Source organism: Strigops habroptila, chromosome Z (assembly GCF_004027225.2).
Source record: "Strigops habroptila isolate Jane chromosome Z, bStrHab1.2.pri, whole genome shotgun sequence".
Lineage (NCBI taxonomy): Eukaryota > Metazoa > Chordata > Aves > Psittaciformes > Psittacidae > Strigops > Strigops habroptila.
Genome location: NC_044302.2, coordinates 89,747,595 through 89,774,845, shown reverse-complemented (window position 1 = coordinate 89,774,845; position 27,251 = coordinate 89,747,595). Strand labels below are relative to the sequence as shown.

General features: G+C 40.8%; 1 protein-coding gene across 1 annotated transcript in view; it reads right to left on the bottom strand.

The window, feature by feature from the left end:
• Window positions 1-605: 605 nt before the first annotated feature.
• ADAMTS12 (ADAM metallopeptidase with thrombospondin type 1 motif 12) overlaps window positions 606-27,251 on the bottom strand; it is a 152,748-nt gene continuing 126,102 nt past the window's right edge. The window contains exons 18-24 of the mRNA XM_030470436.1: window positions 22,822-23,032; window positions 17,821-18,966; window positions 12,303-12,455; window positions 9,473-9,646; window positions 7,675-7,821; window positions 5,592-5,745; window positions 606-3,505 (exon numbers count right to left, since the gene is read on the bottom strand). Coding sequence (XP_030326296.1) covers window positions 3,270-3,505; window positions 5,592-5,745; window positions 7,675-7,821; window positions 9,473-9,646; window positions 12,303-12,455; window positions 17,821-18,966; window positions 22,822-23,032 — 2,221 coding nt within the window. The 3' untranslated portion in view covers window positions 606-3,269. The remainder of the gene's footprint in view (window positions 3,506-5,591; window positions 5,746-7,674; window positions 7,822-9,472; window positions 9,647-12,302; window positions 12,456-17,820; window positions 18,967-22,821; window positions 23,033-27,251) is intronic.

The following is a 27,251-nucleotide window of genomic DNA, read 5'->3' as shown; positions in this document are numbered from 1 at the left end:
AGGGTGTTACAAGGCTGAACTCATCAATGGAGTTTGGTAATTGAGTGCCAACTGATGGTGTTCTGTTCCTAAGCATATATGCCTAACTGCGATCGCTGTGCTCCTGTGTGGCATGTCAAGGAGCAGGGTTAGTGTGATTAAGTTTCTGGGCATCATCATCATCAGTATTTGCAAAACTTAAGTACTGAAAAGATTCTGCAAGAGAGGGTGGTGTGGTGTGTGTGTTGGAGTGAGCATGATCATATTGTATAGAACTCTTCAGGAAAACAAATACATCCTACAGTAGACACAACAGGAATGCACACATCTGCTGCCAAGGAGCTAAGGCACATCTGCTTGGACTGGAAGTGGTAAGATGTCACCCATGTCATACGAAATAACTAAGCCTATTAATGTATATTTTTTCTTAGCACTATACTTTATTCTGCTACTTTTTCTCCTCACCCTTTTTAATTATCTCTTTTTTGTTGTAATATCAAGCATCAAAATACCTCAATGATGATGATTCCCCTGGAGTAGGAAAGATACTTTCTAAGCTTTTTTTTTTTTCTTGGAATTCCATCTTACAAATCTTCTTGCACTGGAAACATAAAATAACAGAGACGTCAAACATAAGTGATGCCTTTTATTGAAGCTTGAAACAAGTATGTCATCATAGTTTGCTTTTTAAACCTTGAAATGTTAGAACAAGCAGTGAATGAGCCATGTTTTCCTGAGCAATCTTTTGAAGCTAAAGTATCTCAGGCTAATACGATAATATAATGATATTACACCTTTGCACTTAATACTCTGTTCAGTTTTGAGAACAGTGACCATCTGGGTTAGCATCATAAATCCACTTTTACTTAAAAATAGTTATGTCATAAGAAAAGTATGTTGCTAAATGGATGGGAAAGATGACTGCACATATTATTAGTATAGAGGAGATTATTAGGCTGATGAATGCAATGTAAGAACCTATGTAAAATACAGCAGAATACCACTCTATTAAAACAGTTCATGTTGTTGTCACAGTCTTTTCCCTAAAGTTTTAAGCTGAGCAACAGTGATGACTATGCTTCCCTGGGTAGAAAGATTATTTTGATTAATGTCCATAAATTATTTATTCACTTTAATTCATTTCAAAAGAAATGGAACAAAACAATGAAGCCAGAGATGGTTTTACTCTACACTAGCTAAAAGAAGCACTGGAATGGACAACCCTCCCAGGCACGTTTCCACCTGCACTATCAGTCAGCCCCTTTGTCATTAGCCCACATATACCTGATGGCCCACTTTTGCTGACCTCTGTGGATAAAATACTGCAGATACCTCTGAGCATAGAGGAGTCTGACTCTGAAGTGAATCTAACTTTGTCCTGCCCAAATCCTAGAGGATGCTTCTGGGAACACCAGTGTGGGTTGTTTGGCCATCAGAGAACTGCACTGGACACAGCAGTACAGGCTCTACTCTACACAATCCAGCCTGATGACAAACCCTGCCCAAATACTTCCTGAATCGTATGGGACACCTCCACTCCTTCACATGATTCAGTATTTCTGTGTCCAGTGGATTAAGAACTGCCAGGATTTCTATTGCTCAAAGGGTCAGTAGCCATCCAGGACCTCAGAAGGACATAAGCACACTGTGAAACTTAAAAAGCATTATTACTGGTATTGGCCAGCAACACCATAGACATGTATTATTTTAAGGGTATATGCATGCATGATGTCTCACACATGCATGCACACGCACCATTGTAAGTCATCCCCCACATCTGTTATATTAGCACCATATTTTTAACAGTGGATTTTAAGTCTTATCAGCACCTATAATTGGGGTTATATTGCCATCACAGAGGTTAATAAATCTAACCTTACCATGCTGCATATCCTGAACTCCCAGAGACTTCAAGAGAAGAAGTGAGCCCTTAGCCAAAGGCCACAAACCTATGAAAAAAGACCATTAGATTTGTGGCCAAATATTTCTATTAACATTCCTAAAGGTTTGTCTAAAAATATGGCTACTGATAGTCATAGCTCTGTAACCATAGTGACACCTGGATTCATGGCCATGTGCCTCACTCTACACTGCATAAAAGTGACATTTTCCTGTATTACAATCTCAAGTTGTCAGGTAGGTAGGGAGTAAATCTGAGATTTTCAAAAGAGCAAGAAGAACCAAGGTTTCCAAATCCCAATGTCAGAGTCTGTCCAGCTCTCTTGAAAATGCCCAGTTTTGCCTCAAAGGGTCCCGTCTGGTCCCCCCAGAGTTTGTTCTGCCATTTTCTTCAATAGCAAAACAGACAAGCTATTTGGCTGGTGCGCTCCTAACGCCTGAGGCCCAGAGCTACACAGATACTCTGGGTGTCAGGCTCCTGTCCCACATGCCCTCACTAAGATCAAAGATTTGCAACAGGGAAAAGTTTACTATGAGTGAGGTGATCAAGTACTCTTGTGGATGTGGATCACTCTACTAAGAGATATTTGATTAAATCATAGTTCTGAATATCGCTGCAAGTGACTATCTATTAAGGTTGTAGATGCAACCAGCTTTGCTTTTCATGGTACCGAGAAATGTAGTTTAAAATGGATTTGGGAATTTAACATCCCATATTTGGTGGGGTTTTCAGGTTACAGCAAGACACGCATAGCAGAGGAAAACTGGCCAGGACAGGTTATGGCTGAGGTATCCTTTAAGGGTTCAGTCAAGTACAAAATACACATTTCTTCTTTTGAAAAAACCCATGTTTCAATTTGGCCTGCACATCATAATCAGTTATTAGAAAAACTCTGCTCTTAAACACATGAAATGAGCAAACAATTTAGAGAAACACTGCCACTTCACCTTCATTCTTATATACAGAAAAGTGGGTGAGCATAGAGAGATCTGGCCCACAGGGCACGTCTGTGCCCGTTGCCCCATCGGCCACCTTCACTCAGCACTCGAGTAAGCAGTGCTGCTGTTTCAAGTGGGTTTTGAAAGAGAAGTGGAAGAAAGAACAAGTTAAACATTCATTTAAAAAAACAAGCAAACATTCTTGCAAGCTCGTTTCTAGCCTCTATGCATGCCTAAAAGTACTAGCTGCTGGTACGCTGCAAATTATGTTACAGATGTTGGACTATTACAGAGAAAAAACTGTAGCAGTAAATTAGGACTGATAACCCTAAGGGATGTGTTTTCCCAGTTTATATCACAGATTTCCATGTATATTGGATGGTTAAGAAAAAAAGAAGAAATGTAAAACTTGTAAACAGAAGCCCTACTCAAAGCAATTAGATAAAAAACAACTAGTGCCGAGCAGCTTGGTTGGTGTTTTCTTGATTTTGAGGTGATTTTCTTCTTGATTTAGTGTAATTCTGTTGTTTGAGGCCTCTCTGATCCCCATATCTTGCTTTGTTATGAATTCGAGGCTGACTACACGTGAAGCAGCACTGAGTCCGTATGGATGGCAACAAGCACTTGCCAATGCCCTTCAGCCTCTGGCAGAAGTGAACCGAGAGCTGGTCTTTGCTGCAGGGTAGCCCTGTGGTGGAGAAGATGAGAAGAATTAGCTATATTTTGCAGATGCATTATCTGTATTTCTAGAATTTTAATCTGCTTTATGCCAGACATAAACAGTCATGCCTGTTAAGGCTTTTCCTTATTATGGCTTTCTCTTCCTTTGTATTGCAGGTCAGCTTGATCCCCCTGCGATTTTAGGACTTTTGAGTGAACAGGTCCTATTAAACTTCACACAACCTTCTGTCTTGGAAAATACAGCACTCTTTTGCAACTGGTCAGTGAGGCTTTACTTCTGCAGCAGACATAGCTGATCAATGTTTTTCACTTCAATGTTTCTGGTTTAAAGAACTGCCAGAGAAAGTCTAGCATCAATGATTTGTGAATCTGGTACTTTTGCTTCTTAAAACAGTGCATTTAAGATAAGCACAATGGCTGGCAGAGTGCTGCAGAGCCATGCAGGACACATGCAACTACATGTTCAGCTTGACCATGCTTCAGCTTCTGCAGCACCAGAATAAGCCAGGGACTGGTACTGTATGAATTATGGTGCTGATACAGCTGTTGCAGCTTTAATAAACTGAGATGTGTCAAATTTATTTAGATATCACAAAATGGGGGTCCTTAGTTGTGAAAATAGGTGGCTAGCGCAAGAGTCAAGGTTTGCAAAAGTAGGAAGATGCTGGATTAGTCAAATGCAAGGCTGTTCAGCAAATCCCCTAACACTAGAACTGAGGAAACTCAATAAAATTAATGTAAAGGTATTTTAAAACAGATAAAAGCACTTCTTTTCACAGCAGGCTGTGAACCTCTGGAACTTGCTCCCACAGGAGAGGGTGAACGCAGACAGCATGGCAGGGTAAAAAGGGATGCAACATATTAATGGAAAAAGTTCTGTAGATTTAAAGGCACCAAAAGGGGTGCCTTTAATAGTCCTACTATGTCAGTTGGGAATGCTGGAGGAATACCATTGGAAATGAATCACAGGAAAGGACTAAACTCCTATATTCTTCCCAAGTAGGATTTTCTAATGCTACTACTGGAGACACAGTGTTGGGCTTCATGGACCACTGGTCTACCCACTAGGGCATTTCTAAGAAATTTTTTTTACTGGCCCCTTGAGCTTTCATTCACAGAAACAGTATTACTAGTCTGTGTAGGTAGTATTTATCTGCATCTGTCTTTCTGAACCTGAAAAGGACAGGAGATAAGCAGTGCAATTCAACCCTAGGGCAAAACATGTGTTGAAGATCTTGGAACAGCAGCAGGAGCGATGCATCACTCTCAGGTGTATGACAGACCTGTACTGCCCTCAGGAGTCAACCTCTTGTCTCACTGCCAGGTTGGACCCTTACTGCTGGCTTCCTAAGCATGAAAAATCTCCGAAAGGCTTTTGAAGGCTTTTCCAGAAGGTCTCTGAGCTGTTGCTGCTCTTAGCTGAGGATACCTGCTGCATAATGCACTACAGAGGCTACAGATAAAGATACCTTTCTGTAAGCTTCCTCCCTCCCCTGCCACTTCTCTGCTGGGCTATTAATCATCTACAGGGCTCCTGGGCTTTTGAGGGAGAGAGATACCCTGAGTAACAAAAGGACTTCTCTCCACCTCTTCATTTTGGAGACTGAATTTATACTGCCAAGACTGTATCTGGGTTCATTACCAGTCAGACTTTTCTTACAGCGTCTCACTTTGCTTCTTCGCACTCCCAGTTCAGAATCTGCAGTTCCCATAGGGGTATCTATCTTAAGAAATGGCATCTGTTTAGACTCACAGCATGTCCCTCCAAGCCCTTGAAGTAGCCTGTGAGTTACCTAAAACAGGTCAATACAAACAGACCTATTCATTTAGTTGTGGCATCATGAATTAGGGATGCATGCTCAGAGAACTGCATTCCCCAGCACGACAACACAGGGCCAGCAGGGCTGGAGAACATGACAACGTGATTCTGACAACAGTCTGGCTGAGCAGTAGCAGGCTAGGCTGACTTGTAATTACTGAGCCCCTGGTAATCAAAACAAGCTAGTAAATTGGGTCAGCTCCCATTTTTTTCAGAATCTGAGCACAAATGGAGAACTTTTTTGAAACTGCCTGATGCAGGTGTGCTATCATACCTGTACTTTTCCTGCACTCTTGCAGACTGCATTTCTGATACTCTGTGGGCTTGGGTTTCTCCACACACATACTGTCATCTTCAGTTTCATTAGTTTCTGTGTTCATGCACTCCACAGTTCTTTGCTGAATGCCCCCTCCGCAAGAAACGGTGCACTGAAAGAGAGTAATTTTAACACACATAAAAGTGTTCTACATAGAAATTGGGTAATATGCCAATATTTGAACTGTAATGTGACGGGAAGGTAAAAATGCCCTATGATCCAGAACCAACGACACTGAAGTACTTTGTGTACTGTATTCTCCACCCAGACACATCCATTGTGCATAGTGGCCGGATTTGGCAGGGTGCAGTAGAGGGTAAATAGTATAAACACAGCATCTTGAAATCTCACCTGTAACCAGGGTGAGAGGACTGTTTTCTACAAGAGGAGGGTGAGGATGATCTGAAATGCCAATCTACAAAGTAAGTGGGTAGTAATCCAAATTAGTACTGCACACTGACATTATTTTGTTTCCTGTGTTTTCTCACCATTTAAATTAAACATGAATAATCAATTGCAATGTTAGGTCTAGAAATGGCTGAGCTGAAGATTAAAAAAAGCTCAGTGAGATGTTTTTTCTTTGGTGACATTTACACTGTGGTTACCCATTCTTTACGACCACAAAACAACTGCCAGCTGCTTGTTCTGGCTGCACACAGACGGCCACGAAAAAACAACATTTTCAAAACATGTTCTGTACTATTGTGTAAATGTACTTAATTCTTCCAACATCCTCAAGCATCTGAGAATTCCAGTTAATGTTAAATTCTTTTTCTCTTCACATATCCAGTGTGAACATACATGTGAAGAGAAACATAACAACATAAATACTTCCACAGATAGAGAATGCCAGTTAATGAAGAGCAAGAGATGAAGATGGGACTGGTACCTCTTTAATTTTTCTGCAGATTATCTTCTCTCTAACGTTTCTGTGCATAAGACACAATATTACTATTGTGAAGTACATTTAAAAGATCTTAGGTACTCTTGTGGCAACTTTAGATTGATGTTTAAAAAAGATATTTTATAAAGTAAAATAAATGGTATTAATAAATCAGTAGAATAGTTGTTATACATTTTGGTATTCAGTTGCTGATCTTATGCATATCCCAACATTTTCACTTCCACATTTAATTGTTAGTTTCACTGTGTATTACATTATACTCATATCCCATATAATGGCCTTGTGTCATAAACAACTCATTAAATTTACTGTGTTAAATGACTCTCCATTGTTTCCTTATTTGTATCTCCTGGCTTTTGGTGTTCTTTCAATGTTCTCTGCTGCTTTAAGGAGTATTTGTAATGTACGAATGGGTTTATTAAGGAAACTGGAGGGAGAGGTTCATTTGATATACCAGTTTCTTTATAACTAAACATGTATTGCAGATACTGGAAGGTTCTCCAAAGATACACCTTATATTTGTCAAGTAGATTTTCAGAAACCAAAGTAGAAGGATATTGGTCAAACTTCACAGTTTCTGTTTGTGTTGGCAAGTCCAATATTCCACAGAATTGCTTTATGGGTCACCCTGGCCCCCAGTAGTCTCAAAGAGTGGAAAATTTTGAATGAGTAATGGAAAAATGTCAATGGTATCTCCTTTTTTATTTTCACTCTAACAAGCTGCCCAGAGAAGCTGTGGCTGCCCCTTCCCTGGCAGTGTTCAAGACCACACCGTACGGGGCTTTGAGCAATCTAGTCTAGTGGAAAGTGTCCCTGCCCGTGGCAGGGGGTTGGAACTAGATGATCTTTAAGGTCGCTTCTAACCCAAACCATTCTATGATTAGAAAAGGAATAAAAAACCCCAACCATTCAACACCACCTATTGCAGCAACAAGAAGTAAAAGCTACAATGTTCATGACCTGAAGGAACTGAGATGGGCAGACTCTGAAACATTTAGTCATATTTTCAGATCTCCCACTGTAGCTCTGCATAAGAAACTGTACGTCCCATAGGCACGGAGGTTCACAGACAAGTGGGTAATGTGACCAAATATGTCCAACTCGTGACAACTCAGAACAAAAAGAACTGAATCCTACCGGGCCCCATGCCTGGTTAGTCCACTGCGTACAAGGCTGCCTGTTACATGATGCAATGGCATTAGGTCTTTTTGTCCAGTCACAGTGGCCTTCTTCTGGGCAGTAGATACGTCGCTTTTGCTGGCCGCCACCACATGTTCTCGAACACTACAAAAGAGGTGCAGAAACCATTAAGGTGAGAAGTGGGAATGGATGAAAACCCAGAAACAGACCATGCAGACAGTAGGAAATGTTCTTCATCTAGAAATGTGGAATTACAGGTAACAAACAGCATGTCACTGACCCATGTGATTTACAAAGATGCAGGCTAGCCTGCAATATCAAGTCTTACAGTCCAGACATGAACAAAAGCTCTACACTGAGACATTCAATTTCATCGTATGCTTAGAAATAGACAGGAAGAAGCCACTATTGGTCCCAAATTCTTGGGGGAAAGCTGTTCCTGGCACGTATTAATGTAAGGAATACAGGAGAGCACGTAAGTGGCAACATAGAAGAGGCAACACAGAACTGCTCACTAGCACCACTGGCAATGGTGATTTCTCTAACAAGAATGAGATTGGAAGTCACATGTCTGGAGGATTAATCTGTAATATTTACTCAAGACAGTACAAATTCATGAGATGCAGCATCCCATTTTTATGAGGCAGCTGAGGACACTAAAATTCACACAATCCAATCAATTAACTATTTGGCCATAAAAGCATCATAGAAAGACAATGACCCAGGTTATTTTTTAAACATTCTTTTGCCCACATCCTAGTATGACTGAGCAACTGATTTTTACCATTACTCACTGGGTCTGCAGTAGAGCCTGCTTGAAATACAGAAAAGATTTTGTACTCTGACATGAAATAAGGTGCCAGTTACACTTTGAATAATGCATTATTCCTGTCCTACAAGGAAATGCATCTCTATGGACAGAGAACTAGAGCTGACATCTGATAAATGAACCTTTTTAATCCAATTCTATCCAGTATTCTTAGCATGAGGACAACTGCCAGGGTCAGACAAGTATTTGTATGAAATATTGTAAGTAAGTGGCAAATGAATACAATCATTTGGCTACTCTTTTATTTTTTCAACCCTTGCTGACTGCTCTGAGAGGAAACCCCCATCTTTCTTACTGTAAGTGTGATTTGTCAGTGGCCTGTAAGGAAGCAATGTGATCACCTCCCTTGAAATCCAAAAACATCAGGTCCACAGTGCCACAAACACTGTGGTGCTGTCTCCAAAGCTGCTTTTAGTGGGAGCAAACACCAAAATGTAATCAGACCACCTCGTGCCTTAGCTGACACAAATATGTGCCTGGCTGTTTATGAGTTTGTTGCCAGAGATGTATATTACAAAGTGACCCAAAAGTGAGATTTATCTTAAGTCTGACCTCAGACTCTGGCCCCACAAAATTCCAGCCCAAAAGTGTAATGAAAAATTCTAAATTAACCCTAATGAGAAAGTAACATTAAAATGGCAGCAAAAGGGATCAGTCTGAATGAATCACATTTACTGATCCAGTAGGATAGCTAAAACAAATCTTCTTCCAGGCCATCTTCTTCTCTCTTTCAGGGTATGGTAATTTACAGCTTTAGCTGTGTATCACATGCAATCCTAAGAATGATTCTGAGAAGTCTAACAAACATCTGTGATAATACTATACACGAGGACTGCAGAGCCTCTGAGTGGTACAAGCCGTGTGACTACCTTTGAGCCTAAGTTGCCCTAATGGCATGTGATCTATCAGACATTGTTAACTGACATGTACTTGCTCTTTCCTGAAGCTTCCTTTAAAGAACAATACCTCATTCCAGGGCTCCACATGCCACTGCAAGCAAGGCTCCATGTTACAACTGATGTTGAGTTGTGGTTTATATCCGAGTAATTGGCAATGAAAAGGCCTGAGAAGTCGCTTTTCACGAACATCAATGCAGTGAACATCACGGGTCTTGAAACCACCATTGCAGTTAGCAGAGCACTGCACACAAAACAGAAAGAGGCACATCTCTAACTGATGCTCCACTGAGGGGCTGTCCCTCCTCCAGTCACAGAGGAAGACAGCCTGAGCTTTGAACATCCTGACTCAGAGGGAATTTCCAGTTTACCATAACAACAATCTGCTGTTGGGCATAAACACTGTGGTTTTCATCATCGCAAATCAGAACACACCATGTAAATACTTCCTTTTCTTCACTGGAAGATCCATTAATAACATGGATGCATATTTAATTAGGAAATATTGCCAGTTATTTCAAAATATGTCATTGTGAAAGTCATAATAAATACAAAAAATCAATCCTGTATGCATGGAAATTGTCAGCTCTTTAGTTGTTTCTCAGACATGGAGGGAATGAGGGAAGAGGCACGATTGCCTGAGTTGATTCTCATACAGCCAATGGAAGACATAGGTGTCCATGGCAGCAGATAACTCAGGCTGGCAAAATTACTCCTTGTCTTAGCCCACAGACTTGAGCTGCTGCTGATAGCACTAAAGACAGTGGACTCATCCCACAGCAGCAGTTCCCACCCTCACCTTCCTTGCTCCTACATGGCACCAGGAGGATCCATAATCCAAGTGCAGCCTGGGCGAGAAGAGAGAGACACCCTGAGCCCCACTCACAGCCTGTGAAATTGCTTCTCAGCTTGGAGCTCTACTGGCGAGCCAAGAGAACCCTTCCAGCCTCCTATTTCTCCCCAGAGCTTACTCCAAGGCCTTATGCAGCAGCACCAGGTTCTGTCCACAGATATCAAAGCACAGAACCTGCCTTGATACTGAGAAAGAACTGAATCTGCTGCCTCAAGGAGAAGGACAAATACGTATTATTCTTGTTTTCATTCAGAATTAAAGCTAATTCTCTCTATACCACTTTCAGCTTTCATCTTTACTGCCATGATGCAATACAACAATTGATGCTGTTCTCCTCTGCGTAAATGAGCCTTCTTCAGTTGAACAAGGAAATTGTTCATATACTTTCCCTGGAACTGAAGGATGGTTGGAACTTCTTGTTCAAGAGAAGTTTCTGTCCCTCTGGATGGAAACAATGGGCAGAAGTAACTGTGCAAGAAACTGAGCAGATAGGCTCAAAATAAGTACAAAATACATTTGGTACTAAACTCAGACTCTGAGACCTACTCTGAAACACTCTTCTTTTAGTCAAGAGAAAGAATTAGATGAGACTAAAGGAACAGAGAAAGTTCTAGTACACTAGTAGTGGATGGCTGTAGGGGAATACAGACATCTTGTTGTGATAAGGTGCCTTAAAACTGCTTGAAACAAGTTACAAGAAAAGTAACTGCCATGTGCAATTACTTTATTTTTATATATGAAATTGTAATTAGGTTTGTATAGTTCAATTGCTGGAAAATAAGGGTGGCTAACTGGCTAACACAACAGAAATCTGCAAGGAAAACCCTTTTGTCTCAAACTGGCCTCACAATTGGATTGACACTTTAAAACATTTTTTCATTAAGTATTTTATCATTAAACCCAATTTCTAGCTACATCCTGTGACTTAACTAGCATCCACTTGTTGCAAGAGCAGTAACATTTATGAAGAAAAAGTGAAGGTGAAATATGACCTATTGCAACTGGAACTGCAGAATGTCTATGTATCATTTTAAATGAATTTTGAATGCTTAAAGTGGTTACACAATGCCTTGGCCTTTCGCGGACGTTCTAAAAAGGCATGTGTTTCACATACAAATCAATTCTATGTCAAAGAGCTCAATTATACAACACAGGTTTTGTAACTGTAGCCTTTTCTTCGTATGAATCTACCCTCTAGCCCAATGGAAACAATGCTATCAGCAAAAATCATACTTATTGAGAAAGTTTGAGAGATCTATCTTTTTCTTTATTAAATCAGCATTATTGCAAATAGAATTTTATAGGTTTTCTCTTTTGAGTCTTGAAAAATAATCCAATGTTTGAAGTTTTAGACAGCATGAAGAAAAAACATAACAAGCTTCAAGAAGTCACCAAAGCCCTTCTAGATGCTCATGACACACCTTACAATACCAAAAAAGAACTAAAATGCAACTCCTTGTGTTCCACTTACCATCCTTGGACACTCTGCTCTCTCTTGACCTTGCCTGTCTATGTAACAAGGACCAAATAAGACCCTAGTCATGACAGGCATTCTCCTGGTACATTTTTCTTTAGGTTTTGTAACGTAAAACTTGGAAGTTACATGAATGGGGAACAGACGATGTTGCATAAGAGGTAATACATGGTGGCAAGGGTGAATAGGAACATGTTAACTCCCTCTCCCAAATTTCCACTTGCTTCTTAAAATTAGGACATATCTCTTGAGGCAGAGATCAAAAAGATGCCACATGTAAATATCTACAGCTTTGACCTAGGATCTCCACAGAACATGGACAGTGAGCCCTGCTTTAGCTCTAGATGCAAGAGTTAATGAGCCTGACCTCTACACAGGAAGAATAGAATTCACAGAAGATGCGTTTCCATAAATAACTTCTTCAGGAAATTAGCAAATTAGTGCTGAATAGTCATCTGGGAATCATGCATGCATTCACTGAGTAAATAATTATTTTTAAAATGAAGTATTTTGAACTCACTACTCTCTGAATTATCAAGCTTACTGTTCACACACAGCTCTGAATGAAGTTACCTTGCTCCAATTTCCTGTCTTCCAGCTAGCACATGGGCGGAGATAACATTTCCTTGCAGGATCAGGCTTTTTCGTGTGCTGACAGTGAGATGTGTTCCTGCTGCTGCACTCCACATGTCTCCAGAAAGCCCCCATTCCACACGTGGTAGAGCACTGCGCACCGGTGAGAGGAAAGCACAGGGGTACACACAGCATTAGTGAATCATTATGGAAACAATCAAGATTAATCAATCAATATAAGTATTTAGAGCAATTTTAGATGGCCTAGCTTATCTGAGATACTCAAAGGAAAATTTCAAATTTACCTAGGTCTTGCTTCAGGTTCTGTGGCTTTTTTAAAACAATGCAAATTCTGATTTCTACCATACACCACTCTTCTTTGGCAAACTGCTGCTGACTGAGACCTTCTAAAAACGTACCAGCTGTTTCATTGTTTCCTTCTGCTATCTTTGGGGATCCAGTATAAAATGTCATTGCATCAATCTTCAGCACTGTTACCTCTCTATCCCCAGTACTGCTGAGAAGATATTCAGCAAATTGAGTGCAGAATGCTGAAATTCTGTCATAAATGGTATGAGACTCTTGGGAAAGCTGTGCAGGAAAAGGATTTTTAAAATGAGTTCAGAGAGCGGGTGTTTCCAACATTTGGGACGGTTTTAGCGTCTGAAGTAAGAGAATATTGATCATGCCAATCCAGATCCCAAGAATGCACACTGTTCACCAAAAAAGTCACTATCATTTTATTCTGAAACAGGAAGAGGTGAAAAGTGGCTGGAGACACCCATTTACCTTTAAAAGGGAGGGACAGTGAACTATACACAGTCAAATCCAACGTGCACCAAGCAGCCTGTAGCTGGCATGAGAAACAGCATAAATAATCTTGGTTAAAGTCAGCAAAATGATAGAGCAACTGCTATTGTGTGGTTTGAACTTCCTACACAGAAGTGGAAGAGTTAAATAGGGAAACTGAGTAAGTTTCCTTGGAAAGGTAAGGAAAGCTAAGCTCAACCTAAGGCAGGGGGAAAAAAAAACCAAACAACCCAAACACTGAAGATAGGGAGCTGCTACCAGATTCAATCAGAGAAATGAAAAAAGGTTAATGGTCACAACAAGGAACTTGGGGAAATTGCACATTATGAAGAGTGTGAATCTGCAAGGTCTCTGGAGCATGCCATCTCCAGCTTCTGAGACTCCTGGGACATCTGTCCAAGAGGCCACAAAGAATTGGACTGCGTACCACCTGTTCAGATTGCACAGTCGTGTATCTATCCAAGACAACTTGTCTGTTCAGGAGGAGGAACTGTCCCTGTCTTGGTTGCTGACTGTTTACTGGCTCCCCCCAGCCCTGCTATACCAGTCTGAAAATACCAAGACTTTACTGAAGGGCTGCTTAGTCTTTGACTAAAGCCCCATTCTGAGCATTCATGAGAAGACCAAAGATAGCTCCAGGGATGATGCTGGGCAGATCCTATTTACAAACCTTTATGTCCTGGTCTGAGGAAGGTGAAATCCAACAGGTTCTTTCAAAAATTTTTGTGAGAAGATACAGAGCCAAGACAGCATGACAGCATGATACTGCAAATAGAACTGGGAGAAAGCTTTAGCTTTCTTGACCATTGTTTCATGTCACATAAACAAGATCGATCACTCTGAAGTTCAGGAAGACTTACTGCTTTTCCCTTTGTCATTCAGGAACCAAGACTTCTTGTTACAGCAGATGTCTATTACAGAAGGAGGAAGTGCAGGTGACGTTCCATGACTAGTAAGAGAGATGCAGAATGAGCAGATGGGGTGGTCATGGGGTATCTTTGATAGCCAGATAACTCTTAGAAAGGGAAAGGTAACAGCCCAGAATGACTGGGAAAGTAGTAGGAAAGAAGTTAAGAGTTACACACAGAAGCACTAGTGTCACTGGCACTCTTTTGCCCTACTCAGAACAATGTCCAGATGGCTTCACAATATCTCTAAAGACAGAAATTCCACAAATTCTCCTTTTCACCACCTTTTCTTCTTCAAAGTTGGGGGGGGGGGGGGAAAGTTAAATGTGCCAGGCTTCACATAAAGTTAATTTTAAGGAAAAAAAGTACAGCTTGAATGAGAATAGCAAAAGATTACTAAAACCTTAAAGATGAATAAGGTTAGATCCATTAAGGATCCTCGAATTGATTTAATCAGTTTTGTGAACTGAATGTATTGATGTTACCTCATTATTCATTCAAGTGTTCTTAAATAATCTTTTAACTGTTCAGAATTATTTTTTAAAATAGTTTGGAAAAGTCCCGGAGGATTAGAGAAGAACATATTTCAAGTTATCTTTAGGATACTTGTCAAGTTATCTTTAGGAAGAGAAAAAATCAGATCTACGGCCTAATGCAACACTTCACCTAACTTTACTTCACAAGAAGATATGGAAGAGATCAAAATTGTAAATACTAACGAAGAAGATATAGCAGTAAAACAGCCCACATGTGCCTATTTAGCACAAAATATTCAATTAAATATCCTTCTCTGGCAGGGGTACCTGGCTTCCTGAAAATAGAGAGACAGCTGATGTGATGCATTTTGACTCAATCACACAGAGCATTCTTTAGCAAAAGCTGGAAATATGGTCCAGGTGAAAACATTACTAGATTGGTGCGTAGCTAACTGAAAAACTGAAATAAAGAGGTCTTTGGTGATTCAGTGTGAAAATAAAAAGGTCCAGCAGGGCTCTCTCCAGAGCCAAGCTCTCTTCAGTATTGACATTGACTAATTTAATGAAGGACAGCATGCACTTAAAACATTTGCAGATGATGCCAAGCTGGGAGAGTTGGCAGGAATGTTGGAGGATACAATCTGAATTCAAAAATATCTCACCAAGTTAAAAATTGTAAGAAAACAGTAACCTGAAATTCAGAAATGTGCAAAATACTCCATTTGGTGAGAACTTTTTATATATACATACACACACACACACATCCCAAACAAATCTGAGAACATCTGCTGATCTAGAAACACTGCATTAAGGAATCCAGAGTTTACAGTGGATCACAAATTGAATAAATCAAAAGTATGATAGTTACAAAACAAGACAAATCTCATCCCATCATTCACAAACAGGGTCATAAATAAAATTATAGCAATTATTCCATTTTATTTTCCAGATGTCAGCTAGGGCCATAATGAACATCATTTGTGAAGAAATATATGGTGAAACTGAAGCAAGTCCATAAGAGAACAATAAAACCACCAGATATTTAGAAAATACTGGAAATACTTAGGAATATATAGGAAAATCTAAAAAGGATCAGACTGTTTTTAGAAATCAGTCCCCAAAACAGTTATTAAGAAGACAATTATCGTCTCTGATCTGCATATAAAAATTAGAATCTTCATTTAGAGTACAAAGGATGCTGGTTATGTATAAGAAACATATTTCTAATGGAGGTAAAGAATGACTAGGACAGACTATAGCATTTCTGAATTATACACTTCTGATCTTATGTTACCACTACTACAAAACAGCTCCAATATGCAATCACCTAAACTTTAAACAAAGCTGCAGAACCCCATATTACAATGTCTTCCATGGATGTGCTGGACAAATTATGAACCCTGGATATACTGGTTTAACTTTAGACTAAAACTCTTATCTTTGCTTTGTAGATTCAAACTGGTTTTATGAGGCTAAATGCTGCTCTGAGTTGAGAGAGGCATTTCCTAATGGTGGATACAAACGCTGACAGTGGGATGAGACAGAAATGCACCACAATAATCTGTTAATAGCCAACTGAAAATATGTTTAAGTATCCGTGGCATTAATGTGCATTACACAGTAATATAGCTAACTTTTCTACATGACCCTGGTCACGTAGTAAGTTAGAAAACACACATAATTTAGAGAGAAATTATATGTAACTGAAGGCTAGAACATAACAGCACATCTACAGCTAACTCGTGTTATGTACTTATTTGGAAATACAAGCATATTCATTTAGTGTCTCCGGGATTCATCTAATAGCTTAACATTCTGCTGTGCTCTAAAACAAAACCCTTGAGGTATTTCTGGTTATAGACAAACCTGAACATCATGTCCCTGGAAAGCTTTAGAACAGAATAGAGGGTTTTTTCAGTTGGAAGAGACGTGCAATGATCCTATAGTCCAACTACCTTATCACTTCAGGGCCGACCAAAAGTTAAAGCCCATTATTAAAGAGCATTGTCAAAACAACTCTTAAATACTGACAGGCGTGGGGCATCGACCACCTTTCTAGGAAGCCACACTATCGGTGATACAGGCCAGGATGCTGTTGGCTTACCTGGCTGCCTGGGCACAACCTGGCTCATGTTCGGCTCCACCAATCAGCACTCCCAGGTCCTTTTCCACTGAGCAGCTTTCCAGCCACTCTTCCCCAAGCCTGGAGCATTTCATGGGGTTGTTGTGACCAAAGTGCAGGACCCGGCACTTTGCCTTGTTGAACCTCATACCACTGTCCACAGCCCATGGATCCAGCCTGTCCAGATCCCTCTGCAGAGCCTTCCTACTCTCGTCTGCAAACTTAATAAATGTGCACTCGATCTCCTCATCCAGATCATCAATAAAGATACTAAATAACACTGGCCCTAACACTGAGCCCTAAGGGACACCATTAGCGACCGACCGCCAACTAGATGTGATACCATTCACCACCACTCTTTGGGCTCGGCCATCCAGCCAGTTTGCAACCCAGCAAAGAATCCTCCTATCCAGGCCATGAGCAGCCAGTTTCTCCAGGAGAATGCTGTGGGAGACAGTGTCAAATGCTTCACTAAAGTCCAAATAGTCCACAGCCTTTTCTCCTCAACCAGGCGGGTCACCTTGTTGCAGAAGGAGGTCAGGTTGGTCAAGCAGGACCTGCCCTTCATGAGCCCATGCTGACTGGGCCTGATCCCCCCATTTTCCCGCATGTGCTTTATGATCTCAGTTAGGATCATTTGGTCCATGACTTTCCCCGGCACAAAGCTCAGGCTGTCAGACCTGTAGTTTCCAGGGTCCTCCTTTCTGCCCTATTTGTAGAGAAGCGTCACACTGGCCAACCTCCAATCCCCTGGGACCTGCCCACTAGACCAGGGCTGCTGATAAAAGTATAATTTTGTACATTGGAGTAACACTGGCTAGCTTCCAGTCAGCAGGAACCTTCCCAGACTCTCAAGAACTTTGGTAGATGGTCAAGAGGGCCCCTGCCACAACACTCACTAACTCCTTCAGTACTCTGGGATGAATCCCATCAAGCCCTGCGGACTTGGGAACATTCAGCTGAGAAAACGTCAGTGTCCAGTTATGCATAGTTTTCCAGAATCCATAAATATAGACATATTTTGCGTAAGCAATCTAATATTAGATATACCAAGTTACCTTTTTTTTTTGTGACAAGCATTGCATCTAAATGTATGACACTCCATTCTGATAATTGTAACAAACTAAGAAGCTTTATTTCCTCAGCAGTGGTTCAGACAGCAGTTCACACCCTCCGCTTCTTATGAGTTAAAAATAACTTACCTCACTCCAGTTGCCTACTATCCAGTAGGCATCACCAGGCAAACTGTTGGATGTTATCAGGTCGCTGTTTTCTTTGACATTGCTTAAAACACCTTCAGATGTTGCACTTTGGTTCCTGAGAGCATGCTCTAGAGCTGACTGTGTGCCGGTGGTTACTGTTTCAGGTACCTTCGTTTCTCTTCTTTTGTCAGTCTGATCTCTTGGTATGTGACCAAACACTGTGGGCATTACTGTAACTGATGCTTGTGGGTCAATTACTTCTACAACAGGCACATCAACCTGCAGTCCAATATAATTTGCTCTTGTTGGAAATGCCAACCCTTGTGCTGCTCTGCTAACAGGAAGGAGAGTAGAAGGGTCTTGGTGAGGAGATGCTGGCAGGGGCTGAGAAGTCACACTCTCATTTTGAAGGACAGGAGAGCTAGCATGCAGGGTTGTGCTCCTGGTTCTCATTTCAGGATTGAGTTCTGTGCCATAAAGGAGATCAATTGGTTTCTCACTGCCTCCAAGTGACCCATCCACGTCGTCAGATTCTTCGGTTAAGTAATCATAACTAGAAGTTATTTCTGGATTACTGGTAAAAGAGGTTATGGGAGTGTCCTCACTTCTTTGCACCTCACTCTCTACAGTAGAAAATGGCGCACTTTCAGAAATATTTTCAACATGCTTTATAATTGCAGTAGTTAAGCTACTATGAAAAGGCCATGAAGTAGTATTTTGGTATGAACTATTTTCAGTAGAAACAACTGGATAATTGTAAACATCACTTGGTCCAGCAAAATTATTTTGTAATGTTCTGTTGGCTGTTCCTTCTTCTTCTGAGACATTACCTAAACCAGAGGATGTAGGCAAACAGGGAGTTACACTTTCAGGCTTGGGTACCTTTGTTGTTGTATGGGACCTTGGGCTTGGTATGGGTATTCTGCGAGGAGGACTCTGTTTGGGATTAGTAGTTGTTTTTCTGATGATAATCTTTCCTCTTCTGGGTGCCAGTGGGGGTATCAGAAATCTTCCAGCAGAAGGACATTGCTGGAGACCACACAGGGCCTTAGAGTTTGGTCTCTTGGAAGTATCACAAGGCTCTTTGTTATTTTTGGCACAAGTGACGTTACGAGTCCTTATTCCACCACCACAAGTAACTGTGCACTGCAAACAAAACAGAATTATTGCTATCTCCCCTTTTCATTCTGCTGCACATAACAATAAAAGTAAGTATCAAACGGCATTTGTTTATAATTAAGAATCATGATTATAAATAATCAATAACAAAGCTTTTCCTGAGGAACAAGCCCTTTATCCTAGCGATGTTCTACCATGGAGCTCTTTCCAAACTTTTAGAACAGTAAATGTTGCCTTGGGGAAACAGCAGTGAGAAAAGGCTACACAATAAAGACAAAATATGAAAGTAATATGCTAGAATTTTATTTCTTTAGTGAATCACAAAAGTTGTTTAGCCAGTACCTTTTCTACCAGTGTTATAAAAAACAGACTAAAAACCTGCCATTAAAAACATACCTGACTGGCTCAGTGCTGGCTACAAAAAGTGCCACAAGCCCACTGTGATCATCCAGGCAGTTCACAGATGTTTGTTGATTTTATGAAATGGATTTTTCATTCAGTCTTAGTCCAACTACCACATGATGCCAGGGCTGCTAGTACATCTCTCCTAAATTACAGACTACTGAAAGTAATTACCCAATCTGGGTTCTGTTTAAATGGGAGCACTGTTTGTATAAAGGGTGCTGGAAGCTAAGGAGATGCAGTTTTTCACCCTCAGCCCCACAGGCACAGCCATGCCTTCACCAGCTGTTGCTCCAGTGAGGACCTGGGAAGATTTCAACACACTTCTCTGGTTTGAGGTATTAAGGCTGGCTAACTAGAGATGTTAAATGCAACAGGCTGGAGGAAGTCTTCCTAGGATGTGAAGGAGCCTGACCAGCTAATTCAGCTAGCTTAAACCAGGTGCTTAAGTGATGAAGTGATGAATACTCCTACTGTCAGCATTTGAAACCCCCTGGGATATCTAACCCTTTTTAGAGCTAGCCTAGGTCACAGGGCAGTAGAAACACCAGTGACCTTGTTTTACTGAGATGCTGCCTTTTGTTAATACTTGTAAAATAACATCAGCTCTGCAGCAAAAGGAGTGGGGAAGAAAGCAAAGTAACCTCAGAGCAGGTAAGTTCATTAGCTGTTCTGTCTGTCTTCCTCGCACTTTCAGCTGTATAGCACATTTAAAGTACTCAAAGCTATGCAAGTTCACATTAGCTGCATTTTACTATGTTGCTGCTTACACAGAAACACAACACATCTATCTTGTCAGACTTTGGCACTTGGATGATTTAGATTAGCATTCGTGTGAGTTAAAAGGAAACCTCATTAACGTTTTGGGGTAATGGCTGTCTTCCAGAATTAGCTTTGAAAATCTCTGCTTTAGATTATGGCCAAGTACTAAAAAGGTATTTCAGAATAGCTACAACACTCTATCCTCATTTTCTGCCTAATTAAGTACATTCGGCTTATAAAATATAGAATGATTTTCTAACAGCCAGAAAAGTTCAGAGGGAAGTTATGCCTGTGTAAAATCTCACCAAGTACATTCACCAAGAACATTCTGCAGTTACAAGTCTCCTGACAATACTTTGATTTCTGCAGACGATATAGCCTCTCTTATAGTCTCTCCCCAATTTCTACAGGTGTAGAAATTAATTTTTGTCACTAACTTGCAAATACAAACCAATGACACAGAAGCACCAGCTGTATTCTGTAGCAGCATGCCATTTATATATAATTGTACTGCTAGCCATGTAATCCCAAGCCTGGTTTTTCACAGGCAGTTAAAACATGGTGTCTACGCAGTTCATAAAACAATCAACATTCAGTGATGATGGTTTGTGAGCAGCATAAACTGAATTAATACTGTTACAAAACTCCACTAGTTCATTATTTGAACCTGCTTTCAAAAACAGTGAGTTTGGTAAAATAAAACAGAGTTGAGAGAAGAAGGGAGAGGAATTTCCAAAAAGGAAACTTAATATTTTCAGTTGGAACTGACCTACAGTGATCATCTAGCCTGACAGCCTGACCACTTCAGGGGTGACCAGAAGTGAAGACCGTTGTTAAGGGCATTGTCCAGATGTCTCTTAAACACTGACAGGCTTGAAGCATTGACCATCTTTCTAGGAAACCTGTTCCAGTGTTTGACCACCCTCTTGATAAAAAAAAGCTTCCTGATGTCCAGTCTAAACCTCCCCTAGCGCAGCTTGAACCATTCCCACGTGTCCTGTCACTGGGTATTAGGGAGCAGAGCTCAGCACCTCCCTCTCCACTTCCCCTCCTCAGGAAGCTGTAGGAGATCAAAGAGGCCACCCCTCAGCCTCCTTCTCTACAAACTAGACAAGCCCAGAGCCCTCAGCTGCTCCTCACAGGACGTTCCTTCCAGCCCTGTCACCAGCTTTGTTGCCTCCTGTGGACACACGCAAGGACCTTCACATCTTTCTTAAATGGTAGGTCCCAGCACTGCCCACAGTGCTCCAGGTGAGGCTGCACCAACACTGAACACAGCGGCAGAATCACCTCTGCTGACCGGCTGGTGATGCTGTGTCTGATGCACCCCAGGATGGGGTTTGCCCTCTTGGGGCACGTTGCTGACTCACACAGAGCCTGCTGCTGACCAGCAACCCAGATCCCATTCTGCAAGGCTGCTCTCCAGACGCTCCTCTCCTAATCCATGCTTATGCCTGGCATTATTCCACCCTAGGTGCAAAATCCAGCATTTGGACTTGTTAGATTTCATTCCATTAATGATTGCCCATTGCTCCAAACTATCTAGATCCCTCTGCAAGGCATCTTGTCCCTCAAGAGAGTGAACAGCACCCCCTCCATTTGGTATCTTCATTAAATCTGCTAATGGTGGGTTTGACTCCTGCATCCAGATCACTGGTCTTGGAAGTTTTGAAGAACTTGGTAAACTTCATTTTTATTGACACCCGAAATGGAAAATATTTGTTGTGCATTCGTTGTCATGACTGTCAGCTACACTAATAGCTAAACTGCCTATTTGTGAGGTGAACCATGAGCAAATTTTACTACAATACAGAATCAGAATAAAATAATTCAAAATGTCACGTGACTCAAACTCTACTCCTTCCCACTCCAGAAAAAATATCTTGGTGCATTTTTATTTTTCATGGGGATGTAAACTGCTCCACATGTTGGGGATCCTGAACTCTCCTGGCCTTCAATGGAAAGTGAAGATGTGAAACCCCTGTAGATACCAGCATCCTAATCTAAAGAAAGCTAAGAAGCATGAGGCCCTTCCACAAATTAAAACCCACGACAAAGCACATCCAATAAGTGTTCCCTAGTAGTACTAACAGACACTGCAGAATATGTTGCAGTGTGTTTAAATAAACGTAGCCTATTTCAGTCATAGTTCTGACGACTTCATATTCTGCACTTCATCAGCTGCCAGTGAAATAACTGCGCAATATTTAATTAACTCTTCAGGATACACAGGCATTCTAGTGATTGTTAGGGCCTCAGATTAATACTAGAATTAAAAAGCTTTCATGCTATGGCAAAACCAGCACAGCTATGGATGTAAGAGATATGAATGCAAAGAATGTAAAAACGCTTCTTTGTAGACCTACAGACATGACACAGAGCCTCCCCCCATCTATTCCACAGCAGTAATGAGTACTACACAGACTTTTTAGTATGCAAGCATTTTCTGTTCTACAGTCCCAAAAGCTCAGCAAACCAAATCCCTAGAAACAGTTAACTTGTCACAGTTGCTAAGGTCCTCAGCAAACAGGGCAGATTTTTTTTCCACACAACGGATTTGTTAAGACATGTTAACAAAAAAAAAAAAAAAAAAAAAAAAAGAAGAGGACAAAAAGAGATCAGATCATTGGGTCCTCTCTGCTGACTACAATAGGTAATTTTGAAAAAAAACCTAAAAAACCCCAAAAACGTTCAGTGTTACAGTTTACATGAATATACCTCAGTCCAGTTGCTTACTGTCCAGTCAGATGGGCACAAGATATCTCTGTTGCATGACAGATGGGTCTTTGGTTTAAGCAGGTGCTGACACTCCGTGACAGCCAGTGCCTGCTCATCAGATCCCACGGTCTGGATGCAAAGAACAGTTCGCTTCTTCTGGCCTGTTGGGCCACACGTGGTTGAACATTTCTGCCATTCTCCTGCCCACCATCTGAAAAACAGGGGGTAAGAAACATCAGAAAACAATCCATCATAAGCATAGTATAGAAAAGCTCAGAGACTACAAGAAAAACAAACAGCAATTTAAATTCTGGGTTCAGATGTAAACTTTTCCTATTAAGTCCAGATCACTTGAGCTTTCTCATCTGCCTTGTCCCAGACAATCACTGCAAGATGCTGATTCTCGGACAGAAGCAGGCAGCAAGTATTATGTTTTTACAATATGTAAGAATCCACTGAGTAGATGGTCTTTCAAATCCAAATTTGAGGAACTGCTAGCAAGTTTAGTAATCTATTTACTCTATGCTATTGTTTATCTGTTTATTATTGCTACCTCAGCACAGAAAAAGTTAACAAATGAGAATCACTGGAGGGTCTGTAATGATAGCACAATGGTGAAGAAGGTGGTTCTCTCACACATATCTATGAAGCCAGTATTGCACAAGTGCTCAAACTGGTCCTGTGTTTCTTCCAGAAGAAGCAGCAAGGCACACAGCCCCAAAAATCGAGCTAGTCAGAGCTACGCTGTGTGCACCCACATGGGATCAGTGTCCTACAGTGCTGCACCTCTGGGCCTAGTCTCTGGGCCTGCACTAGGATGGACTTTTTTGTACTTTGTTCCTTCACAAAGTAAAAATGAGCCTCTCTCCTGGTTAAAGATGGTCTTCCATAGCACGCTACGTCTAACATTAATCACTAGATGAATGATGTTTCCTCTACCGCAGTATTTTCCAATGCCAAACACCTTACTGACAAGAGTCATCCCCTTTACATTCAGTTCACCTTCACCTTTCCACAGCTTAACCCACCTATTCCTTATGCTGACCCAGAGTGGATCAAGTATCTGCCTGCCTGCCTTCCATGATAACAAAGAAGGGCAAAAATTTATGGGTTTCTACTATTTTAGAAGCATTGGCAATAACTGTGACATTTGCATAAAGAATTACACTTAAAAAAACCCCAACAAAACCAAACAAGAATAGTCTTTTTCCTTCCAGTTCAAAATGCTGTAGGCACGAACATAGCTTCTAGCTGCTCTATAAAAAAACCTGCTCTATAAAAAAAGCTGTAACTTTAAGTCACAAAAGCTCCTAGACATTATTATTTTTCCCTGAGTTTTTAAGCGGGTCATGATAAAGCCTTATGCTGAAAACCAAACAAGGACATATTTAGAGAACACCTTTCTAGACAGAAAGGTGGAAAAAATTGCTTTTGGCTTACAACCAACACCATTCTATTGTATTTTTTTCCTTTTAAAGTCAATGAACTTAGAGCAAAATAATCCCATTCTAATAAATAGGAAGTTCGAGATCCATTTTTACAACAGATTTTGTTTTCTTCACTTTGCTGACAATGCCTCTCCCCTTTCCTCTGTAGTTTCCATGTTCCTTCTCTGTTTTCTGATTAATTTATACTTCAGTTGTAAATGAGCTCCCACTGACGTGGAAGACACTGATATCTATTCCTAATCATTAAAAAAAAAATCCTCAGAGCAATCAAGCTGTGCACACAGCTCATTTGTGCAACCATCTGGTCTTCTCCCAGGTAGCTACACCTACCTTCCTTCCCTTTAGTTATTTATACATACCGCGTTTCCTTTTAAATTACCCGAGAAGCCCCTTGGGGCACAGACTGTTTTGCTGCATGCTCTAGAATGCAGCCCATTGCCACAACTACCCTGGCTGAGGCCTCTGGACATTACTGTAATAAAAGAACAAATTATTTTTCTCCTTCTCCTGCCTTTCTTTGGCTTGGTTCTTGATATTCCAGGCTTCTTTAAACAGCAGAAGAAAACTAACAAGCCATTAAAGACAAAAAGTGAGTGCGCCTCAGCAGAACACAGCAATAAAAAAGAGAAAAATGTATTACGATAACCTGGATCAAGTAATTTCAGTGTTGTTTTCATCCCTTGCATCTTCTTTCCAATTTTATAAACTCTAGTATCTTTTAAATTACTGACGCTTCAGCACAAATGCAACATGAAGTATGTGAATTGCCCTATTAATTTTATTGGAACCAGATCACATATTTCAAGCTGTAGACATGATAAGATGACACCCCCCCCCTCACAATTTTCAAATGGCTCTAAGTGAGGGTTCAGGTTTATTATTTCAGGTTTAAATACTGAACCTCTGACAGTAAATTATCAGAGCTTACTACAGAACCTATCTTGATCAGCAGTAATGGTACACAATTAACTACTACACACAAAACATTTTTTAAAGTCACTGAAGAAAGTAAGGTGCTCTAAAGTTAGGAAATCCCAGAGTTAAGATTTTATCCTATTGCACCTTTATAGTGGTCAATCTTAAATTACGTTTAGTCATGTGACTTTTTCTATAGAGTTCTTCCCCATTCAGCACAGGTAACAGTAGTTAATTGCCCAACACCATGTTTACCATACATACTTCAAAAAACTTGCTCTGACTGACAGTTTATTCTTACCAGTATCTGGAGTTCTTGATGATGCATTTTCCCATTTCCATTCTAAGGCACACGCATGTGCCTTAAACACTCAAACATGAGAAACTTAACATGGAAGCACACGCACTCTTGTCTTTCCACGGTTGCTTGCACTGAGGACTTCCAAACTGCAGCATCCCAGCCAAATGGAAAGAAAGGCAAAACATGGTTGGCAGAACATCTACCATCCATTTGTCTGTCCTGTTACAGGATTCCCCAAAGCAGGTCCTGGACCACACAGAAGGGAGCAGCACCTGCTTTGCTAACCCCTGTTTATCTTGGCGCTGCTGCTATATCCTTGCACTGCAAAGGCATAACCAAAACTGGAGGTGACTGCTGAACACACATCCAAAATTGACATGGCAATTTCAGATCCAAACATGCAAGTTCTAAACTGAAATGACCAAGCTGTCGGATCTCCCAGATGTAACCTAAAGAGAGGGGTGCACTGCCAGACAGACTTAGCTTTGGGCAGGTTATAAACAGGGCTTTCTTTAGATCACACATGTAATAGAGGGATGCTTGGCAAAGAAAAGCATATGGAGAAGAAAACTAGTGGGTAGCTGCGCTGATTTTGGTGAGAGACTGGGACAGCTGGTAGAAACTGAAGCCTGATGAGAGTTGCCATACAGCACTTGTTCCTACCTCTGGTTCCTGATGGCATTTACCACTACTGCAACTGAGTGCTTCTTAAATATTAATGCATCACTTGATCCTTGCAAAGTTACAGGACTGTCTTATCTCCACAGGCAGGCATAGCATGAAAAGATTATGGTAACAAACAAACAAGCAAGCAAAATGCTTGATTTGGGTAATTAATATGTGTGAGCACATGTTAAAAATAACCTCAGTTAGTTTTCAGCTGCAGCTGTGAGTGCTCAGCTATTCTGCAGTCCAGCCTGGAACTGAGGTAGGCAGAAAATCTGATTCTTTCAGGTGGCATCCAGCTGCCTTAAATGATCCCTATCTCTTTTCCTCATATGCTGAGTTTCCAAGGTCTGTAACAATTAAGCCAAGACCCAACACCCTTGTCAATGCAGTCCTTATCTATACCTAGATGATGCATGCTGAATGAGGTGTGGGACCTGTTGAAAAAGTAGCATGTGATTTTGGAAGCAAATTTGTTATATTCATGCCTACTGGGTTGAATGTTCCCTCTCTCCCACTGTATTGTGTCACAGCTGAAGGAAGATTGTCTTCTTTCACTATGGCACAGCAGATACCAACTGGGCACTGATTTTCACTCTGTGTATTATCACAGAATCAAGATTTCCTATTCTTGTTATGCTGTTGGGAGTCTACTAAGTGGTCTGGAACCAGGACAATACAGTGACAGCAGATAAAAACCAGAAGATCCCAAGTACTTGCAAAATTATCTATTTATGGTTACTCTGTTCAAGTGGCTAGTCAGCTTAAAAATGCTTCAGACAATTTCTTTAAGGGGAGAGCAAAACTTTTATTCAGAATACTGTAAGTAGTTAAAATTTCACTCTTTTTCTTCAAGTAGAATCTATTAATTTTTATCATTAACACCCATGGTGCTAAACACCTGCCTACCAAACAAACATGTAACTGGAAACCATATTCCACAGCATAACATGGAAAAAAGCCTATGTTTATGCTACTATCTCATTGCACTCTAGCTAAGCAATATCACTTAAGTTTTACTTGAGCGGTTGTATGACATTTTAACTCTCAGCTGTTCAGCCATCTTCATTTTGTTCCTAGTCAACATGTAACATACATGT